Source organism: Phalacrocorax aristotelis, chromosome 5, assembly GCF_949628215.1.
Source record: "Phalacrocorax aristotelis chromosome 5, bGulAri2.1, whole genome shotgun sequence".
Lineage (NCBI taxonomy): Eukaryota > Metazoa > Chordata > Aves > Suliformes > Phalacrocoracidae > Phalacrocorax > Phalacrocorax aristotelis.
Window position 1 is genome coordinate 40977421 of NC_134280.1, and position 8948 is coordinate 40986368.

At 45.1% G+C, this 8948-nt stretch overlaps 1 protein-coding gene across 1 annotated transcript in view; it reads left to right on the forward strand.

Moving 5' to 3' along the window:
• The window catches only part of ATIC (5-aminoimidazole-4-carboxamide ribonucleotide formyltransferase/IMP cyclohydrolase), a 25031-nt gene extending 16083 nt beyond the window's left edge, over positions 1–8948 (forward strand). Inside the window, exons 13-16 of the mRNA XM_075094081.1 lie at positions 193–285; positions 6203–6385; positions 7954–8109; positions 8603–8948. Of these exons, the coding sequence (XP_074950182.1) occupies positions 193–285; positions 6203–6385; positions 7954–8109; positions 8603–8722 (552 nt within the window). The 3' untranslated portion in view covers positions 8723–8948. The remainder of the gene's footprint in view (positions 1–192; positions 286–6202; positions 6386–7953; positions 8110–8602) is intronic.

The window sequence follows — 8948 nt, forward strand, 5'->3', positions numbered from 1 at the left end:
TGGACATTAGCCGCCAAACCAATCATTTACAGTTTTTAATCTAAACAAAATTTGTTGGTAATTGAACAAAATAGGATATTTTAGTTAATTCATTTTCCCTCTCTGATACAGTACTTGTGATTGCTTTGGGGGTTTGCAGATCACTATCCGTGGTTGATAGGATGGGCCATTGACAATGGCATTTTGTTTCAGCTGCCTGAGTCTGCTGTCCGAGACCTGATTGTTGCCAGCATTGCTGTCAAATACACCCAGTCCAATTCGGTTTGCTACGCCAAGGATGGGCAGGTAACCAAATCAGACAGCTCTCTGGAGCATGCTTTCACTGCCAAGCTGGTCAGAGAATGCTTTTGTCAGGCTTCGGTTTTAAAATCATTTAGCATACAGGAAGCGATTAAACAGGTACAGGCGAACTGCCCTAGACAGTGCCGTGCAGAACAGCAGCTAAATCTGTGTATCTCAAGAGGCTGCTTCGAAACCTCAGCATAGTTTTTTCATGGTAATGACAGGGCTGGCTCTTTCAATGATAGGGTTGGAAAAGCTCTTACGTGCTTCTGCAAGTTTGGCCTCAAGTTGTTTCTAACTACTCTGTCCTTTTATATCATTTTTTGAGGGCGTACATATGTTGTAGTCTGTATAGAGCCTGAGGAAATGACAGTAGTTTTCACAGCTGGATTCTGACTGTCCAAATGGTTCTTAGTTTTATTTTCTTTTTTTTTCGTATGAGAAAGATGGTATGTGCTTTCTTTTTTTCCCTTTGGGGCGTTCTCCCTGATTTTTTTAAAAGCTTATGATGGATGTTGGGATTTAGAGGGGCATTATCAAATGTGTAGTTGAGATATGAATCTTGAATTTAAAAACAAAAATCTTTCTTTCCACATTATCACTAGGTATTCAGCTTAAATCAGTTATCCAAAAGCTGTTGTAAATGTATTAAAAATTGCATTTTTGCCCAACGGCTTTTTCTTATAGTGCTGGTGTTTGGCTGGTTCTCTGCTCTCCATGGTAACTTTTCCATAGGCCTGGATTATTTAACAAAAATACAGAAGAAAAAGACAATGAATGTTTTTGGTCTTGAGCTTTGGTACATCATAAATCAGCAAAATGGATCAAACAGTGTACCCGACAGGTACAGACTGTGAATGAACTGCAATGCTGTCCTTTCTGCATCAGTACTCAGCTGCGCTTGTCAGATTGTTGTTACAGCCTGAAAACATTGCAGCGCGCTCTCTCAGTACTTTCTGAGGTCATGTGCTGTATGGTCCTTGAAAGCATATCTCTGGAGATCTGGCATTTTTCTTTTATTCATCTTTGAGGATTTTTTCCGTGCTTTAAATGGTTCTCTGTACTCAAGGGCATTAGTTCTCATAGCCCCAGAACAAAGGTGTCACTGTCTTTCCTCCTTTTCCCTTATTATGGCAACAATTTCCCCAGTGCTTTTGCAAGTCTGGACTTAACATGGTGCTGCAGATGTTTCTGAAACGTGTGTGATAACGCATGTACCATATGGAAGGGAGAAGGCATGAGGGAGGAGTGAAAAGCAGTGTGGGCAGGCAGGGATTTAAGTAGCCTGGCTTCGGTGGCGTTTTGCGTATTTGCAGCATATATTTTAATCAACTGTAAATGTGCTTTTCTTGGTTTGTTGGATATGTGACAGGGAAGGTCAAGATCAGAGGTCTCTCTACTGCACAAAGAAACAAGTGACCTTTTTAACAGTAAAGATCAGCAGCTGTTACAATTACTTATTCAAGGAGGTGGTGAAATCTGTGTTGGGTTCTTCAAGTCAAAGATTAGTGTCTTCCTGAAGAGAGTCATTACATTCCAAACGCAGAAACAGCCGTGTGGCATCCTATAGGTAGTGATGGAGGAGCTCAGGTAGCGGCTCCCTTCTGGTTTTAAAATCTCTAAAGACTTCCTGAGACTGTTAAGTATTGAGACCATTGTTCTTAAGGTACAGATGGGGAAGGAAATACGGTCCACTGAAAACCAGTCTTACTAAGATAGCTGTTAGATCAGGTTCTTCTTGGTGATGCCATGCAGAACTAACTCTGGTCACATCACCTACCAACACATAACACCAGATGCGTGCAGGAATATTTGGGTGCAAATATAAAAATAGCACAAATGAAGAAGCAGGGGTGGAAAGTAACTTCCAGATTGTTACACTTAAAAGGCTTTTCCAGGATCTGACTCGGTTTGGGTTATATGAGCCAAGCCTGGGAAGTCCAGCTTTCTTTCGGTTCCATTGCTTTTGGTTTTCCAAGGGTTACTTCAGCCTCACAGCATCCCTGGTGCCTAGCGAAACCCTTCTGTATCAGACGTCCAGAACTTCTTTGACAGCTTGGCTTCGTTGTGCTCTGGAGTGGATTGGCCAACTCCAGCTAGGGCTGGTGTCTCTGTTAATAAATTCTGGCAAAGCATGGAGTGGGAGGAAGCATTTATGGACTTGAGCGTCACTTAATTTGCAGGAAGCCAGCTGCCACTAATTGCAATACACTTTCACTTGTTTTGTCTGACTTTCAGCACCAGTGAAGCCAGTCTGTAGCATGTTGATTTACACTTTCTTTATTGATACCATCATGTTTTAAATTAGTGATTTAAAATTATTCTCTTTCTTTATTCTCTGTACAGGGGGATAAAACAAAACTGTTGATTTACCTTACTGTTTTCCACCGATGGTGCAGGCATTTGTCAGCAACTTCATGGTTTGCTTGTCTTCCCCATTGTGAAGTCCTTTATTTGATTTTTATCATTCCAAATGTATTTAGAGTTTCTGTTTTCACTCATTATTCAGGGTAAATATAAGTAAATGCAGGCCAATCTGGATCATTTTGCAAGGATCCTTTGGGCATTATCCATCTCACCCACTCTGTGCTTTTGCATAGTATTCCAGCCGTAGGGCATGTTTGGCTTTCCTGCGAGCCAAAGTGTTTTGGTCAAGTAGTTCTCAATTTTCACCCAAGCTTTTTTTATTAAGTGATTTTTCTACTCACCCTGTATTATTTTCTCCTTTTGCTCCTCACACTTAATAGGCTTTGCTTAAGCAGTTCTTGATTCCTAGGAGATTAAACTCTGAAAGAAACATAATTAATTTTTGTGTAGAAAATAGGCAGAAAATACAGAAAATAGAGGGGAAGGGATTCCTTTGAGGAGGATTTTGAGGTTTCAGCTGTTTTTCCTATGGGAGGAGGCCAACATCTGAAGAAGGGAGAGATGAGGTGTAGGAAGAAGGGTTTTCCCCTCACAGTAAGTGAAAAAGGCAGGGAAAAGGTATATTCAGGCAGACCAGTGTGAAGGGAGATTCAGGTACAAGTCTATAGCTTGCCTTAAGCAAAAGCTCAACCTTCTGATTTCTCCTCTTTAGACCAGAAACTTCAGGCTAGACAGAAGAAATCTTCCCCAGCAGTGTTGCATTGAACAACATTTTTCTACAAAAAAGGATTTTGTTTTCCATGGATCACCATTTTCCAATAAAGTGCATCTTATCAGGATGTTCTTCCCAGGCTGTAACTATGAACTTCCTTCTAGAACAATGTGGGCTCATCAGAAGGAGGCACAGAGAAGCAGCTTTTATATGGTCTTGCCCATTAAGCCATTATAAAAACTTCTATGTGTTGCAGATAATATCCCTCTAAATTTGGGGATGCCTATGAAGAGTTTACAGGACACATCACTGTTTAACTGAAGTACAAGGTTCTTGCCATTTCAGAGTTGTTGAACACAAGCCAAAGTTCAGTTATGCATTTTGTGACAAAATTTAGGTCACAAAAAATGTGAAATATTTTGAGTAGCTCATGGAGGGAAGGAAAACACTCACTTTGAGAAGGTTGATTGGGTGCTGACAGGTAGAGCATGATTCCTAACGGGTGCCCATGAAGGAGCCGTGCTTGTGTTAAACGCCTGCATTGGCCTGGAAACCCTTTCTCCAGTACCATTGCCCTTGCTGGCTGAAGGCCAGGGCTTGCAGCAGACCTGCCAATTCATCACAGGAGTGGAAGGCCACAGATCACAGGTACATGATGAAGATGAGGCACTGTTCTGGCTGGGAAAGGACAGAGAGGACAACATCACATTTTTTTAGAAACTTGGGAATGTTTCTAATGGTATTTTGGCCCCTGCTACTAGCAGTCTGTCCAGTACACTCTACCACCTGCATACCCAGCTAAAAATTTCTGCCTTGGCCTAGCGTGGCTTGCTAGGCCCGCTCTTAAGGGCTGGGTGGTAGTTAATGGCATGCAGCGTATGACAATTTCAAGCCCTCTTCTTTGTCCAGAGAGAGAGGATAAACCTCTGTGGAAGAGGTGGTATACCTACGTGCAGCTGGCGTGGAGGTCCCTTGAGATGTAGGAACCCCTGCAAGTCTGAAGATTAAACGAGGTGGATGTGAGAGCAGAGGTTGGACATCAGGAGCTTTTGTAGGGGGGAAGGTGTCACTAAGCCATGAGAAACTTTGCGTCTCTTAAGTATTTTTGATAATACTAATATCCTTGTGGGTTTATTAAGCACTGACGACTTCATTTACAGCTGAGCAGGTGATATTAGATAGCAGCCCAAGTCTTTCATTTGCTTCTTGGGGGAACAGTATCCAACAGCCTGTTTTACGGTTCTGGTAAGAGGTGAAGTCACTGCGTCTTGATGAATGAGAAGACAAATGATTCATTCCTTTGAGGGTAGCCTTTGACTTATAGCTTTACCATCTGTTTCCGTCTGAGCTGGAAATTCTGAGGCATTGGCCAGAACCACTAGCCTCAACACAGTGTCCCTGGAGTGGTCCCCCATGCAAATGGTCTGGTGAACAGTTCAGCTGTGGCTTCATAGGAGGAGGAAATTATGGGGGAGAGAGGCTTGTTTTCCATCACTTGTCTGGTTTGAAATGGCAGGGGCTCTCTTTGGAAAGCAGGACCCACAGCTCTGAAAGCCATGGAGAAAAGTTACCAGTCTGAGTTCAACAGCTGTGGTGGCTAGGTCTGGCCTTTGTGTGCCTGGCACTCTGTTGGGGCAGAGGCGAAGCTGAGGAACAGCAGACAGTCTGGAGCCCAAGAGACCTCAGCTCGGTCCCTTGCACTTGCCAGTTGTGAGTGCAGGCAGACCATATCTGCAGGGGTGGTTCTGCCAGCACCCAGTAACCAAGCTGTCTCCAAGCCACATTCAGTTTTCAGTGGTGTCAGCACCTAAGAGTTGCCTTTGTCTCCAGTGCAGGTTTGCACCGGCCCAGACAGTATGCAAGAGCTTGTTCGCGTTGTGCGTTGAACTGTGACAGATGGCTTGCAGAGTTACCTGACCACCAGACCCCAAAGAGTCTCTATGTATTGTAGTCTGTAGTGTACCTGACAAAATTGACAGAGATTGAATGTGTCTGATGAGAGAACTCCAAAGAAAGTGGTCTGAAAAAACCAAAGGAAACTGAGCAAATATCATATTTTCATCGAAGCTTCCTTGAAGAAAAAAAACACCTTCTGGAAGCACTAGGTCTGCCTGATATCAAGCACAGGTGCTATTAAATAAGGTTAGCAGCAGCAATTTTTTTATATATTGGGCTCCCTGGCAGATGGCAGAGTAGTAAATGTGTTGGTAGCTCCAGGGCCTTGATAATTCATGCAGTGTAATGGTCCCACTGGCCAGCCTTCCTGACTGAGCAGTGGATTTACTTTCTTACCAGCCTTGACAGGCAAACTGCCCTGTAACTCACCACATATCACAGTTGATCCGTATAAGCCGTGTATGACTGGCCCACCAGGAGAGATTATGGTGTTTGGGTGACCTGGGCTCAGACTTTAATCCTCCAGCCAAAGTGCCCTTTCCAAGAACAGGTAGGCAGCTGTCTATCTTTTAGCAGTCACACTTGTTTCTACAACCAACAGGATTTTGTTTTGCCTTAAACAAAAGCCATAATTATATCACTCTCTTGAGGTTAATGGTTTGACTCGATGACTAGGGCTATGTTATCTAGAAGGATTAAAGAATGTAGCATCCTCAGAGTGACTGTCAGCTCAGCAGAACCATGGAAGTTAGCAGTGCAGAGAGCTGTCCCTGTCATACCTGACACAGGTATTTTCAAAGTTTTCCTTGCTAATTACCTACACTCTCTCTGCTTTGGTGAAGAGCAGCTTATTTGTGGGAGGTCTTTCCTAACTGCCTCGCTGGAATGCTGATCACGATCTCTGTGCAGCAAGGCGTTATAGTGCTTTGTATCTCTGTGCTTCAGGTCATAGGTATTGGAGCTGGCCAGCAGTCCCGGATCCACTGCACACGTCTGGCTGGTGACAAGGCAAACAACTGGTGGCTCCGGCATCATCCACGTGTGCTTTCCATGAAGTTCAAAGCAGGTGTGAAGAGAGCAGAGATCTCCAACGCCATTGATCAGTATGTCACTGGCACCATTGGCGAGGTAAGGGCTGGCTGAAAGATTTCTCTGGAGAGTCCAGCTTCTGTGAAACAAAGCTGGAACTACTGCTTGAAATATCACCTGTGGGTGCTAGGTCCTGGCAAAGCTTCCTGATACCTGGGCCTTTTCTCTTCCACCTCAGTTTTTCTTCCAGTCCCAGAAAAATCAAGTCCTTTCATAGCTCACTTCAGAGTTGGTCAGACTGTTTCCTCTCCATAAAATGATGTCCTACAGTTTCCACCTTCTGCCTATACCAAGTTGTTTCTGTTCTAGCTCCATGCCAAGGAGACTTTGTAAGGACTCAGGCAAGCCCTTGCAGAGGACAAAGTCTTAAATTTCAAAGGACTTCAGGCAAGAGGGGGCTTGGTTGGTTACCACTTTTGGAACTAGTCAGCCTTTATAAAGGTAGTGATCTCTGTTCGGACAACAGATGCCAGCCACCTTTAACTCCATGGGAGTCACTGAGTTCCCTTGGAGCCCCTTGAAGGTCTGTAGCCAGCCAACAGGAAGCTACAGATACCAGGATTTGTGGGGTTTGACTATGGTTTGAAATGTCCACAGATGTCCTCTACAAGAAGCCTCCATGCTGACTGCCAAACTGTCACAGCCAGGGTGATGGGTGCACTTGCAGGATTTGGTCTTTACATAGTACTTAAGCCTGACTTGAACTTTGTGCCTGGGTGTCAGTAATAGATGATCCCAAAAAGCCAGGGCTTCAAGTGGCGGGGGCCCAGGATGGTGACTTCCCCAAGGTCATTTAATAGCCCGGTGACAGTGTGTCCTGACTCACCCCTCTGATACTGCGCCCACTGCCCCAGGTGCGGGAACCTGCCCTGTGCTTTGGTGTGCAGCCAGGTTCCCTCTGACAGTTCATCCCTAGCAGTAGGGAAGGGTTAAAGCTACAGTTAACATTTCAACTCTCACTGCCCTGTCAGGGCAGCTGTCCTCACTTTCTCCAATGGTGCCATTTGCTTGTGTGGCGTTTTGGATTCTCTTGACTCCCTCTGACCTCCCTGTTACAAACAATAGTGAGACAAGAAAATAGTATGTCCTTTTTAAGTATTGAAAGCCAAGAGCTGGGTTGGGGACCTCATGAATCATCTCTGTGAGTAGTTGCTTGTTTAAGGGGGTAAGAATTGGAGCGGTTGCTGTTTCAGAAAGTGAATCATAAACCAAGCTGCTGTTTGTCATGTGCTGAGTCATCTACCAGATCCTGTTTGCGTGTGCCAGCATTTGCACGGAGCAGCATGCTGCAGGCAGGCCAAGCAGAGCATCTTGGAATTAAAGCAGGGGAGAAGGAATCCCTCAAGCCCTGGGGTGAGGAGGGGGAAGGAAAGGAGTTAAAAGGATGCAAAAAGAGCTGATGGTGGTAGTGTGTTCACGTTCACACCATCGGTTGGGATTTTAAAATGCCTGGTAGGAAGGTCCCAGCAGCAGAGCTGTGGGAGGAGAAGGCACAGCTGAGCTGGGTGTCAGAGGGATGCCATCATCACTCATCCTTACATGCTCCTGGCAGGGGACTGCTGTGCGCTCATGCTTTGGGGCTGAGCTGGCTCACTTTGTCCTCGCAGGATGAAGACCTGGTGAAATGGCAGGCGATGTTTGAAGAGGTGCCGGCGCAGTTAACGGAAGTGGAGAAGAAGCAGTGGATTGCCAAGCTGACTGCTGTCTCTCTCAGCTCCGATGCATTCTTCCCTTTTAGGGATAATGTCGACAGAGCTAAACGGGTAAGGTCATGGTGGGGCCAGGATGTCAGGATGACTCCAAGGAAATGTCTGCCTAACCCCAGCTTTTCATTTGAATTTTGTGCGGACTGCTGAGGAGTGTGTCTGCTCCGCTCTGCTGGCTAGAAGAGTGCATCCTGGGAAGGACGTTTCTTGTGGTTATTGGACTCACATGGATAGTAATTGTCCAGCCATTGCTCAGTTTGTTGATTTGGGATGAATAGAGGATTAAAGTTTATTAAACTGTTTAAGAATATCAAGACAAGGCCTATTGCTTCCAGAGGAACCATTTTACACTTATTTCTGAGCTGTGGAGAGAACCGACTGCTCACATGAGGAACTCCCCTGTGAAGACCTTTGGGCAACGGAAGCCTCTTTTTGTTCAGCGCTTAGTATTGTGGGGTGTGGATGAAGGAAGGGGCTGCCAGCTCCTTTTCAGGGGGATTTTGGTTTTTTCATCCTCTAATCCTTCCACTTATCTCTGTCTTTTGTTCAGAGCGGAGTACAGTTCATCGCTGCCCCATCTGGCTCAGCTGCCGACGAGGTTGTGATTGAAGCTTGCAATGAGCTGGGGATAACTCTCATTCACACCAATCTTCGGCTGTTTCATCACTGAGTTTGCTGTGGGCTGTTGTGGTCCCTCTTTGGTCACAGTCTCACCACCAGCAGTGACTGGAACATCGCCAGCTTAATTGGGAGGCACCTGCAGTCTGTCCTTAGCAAACATTTGTAGGGTCTGTAAATGAGACCTTTCCCTGTGTTAATGGAGAATGAAGGGGCAAAAAGTCGGCCTCCAATGTAGAAACTAAGTCTTCTGCAAATAAATATACGGTTCTTAGTTA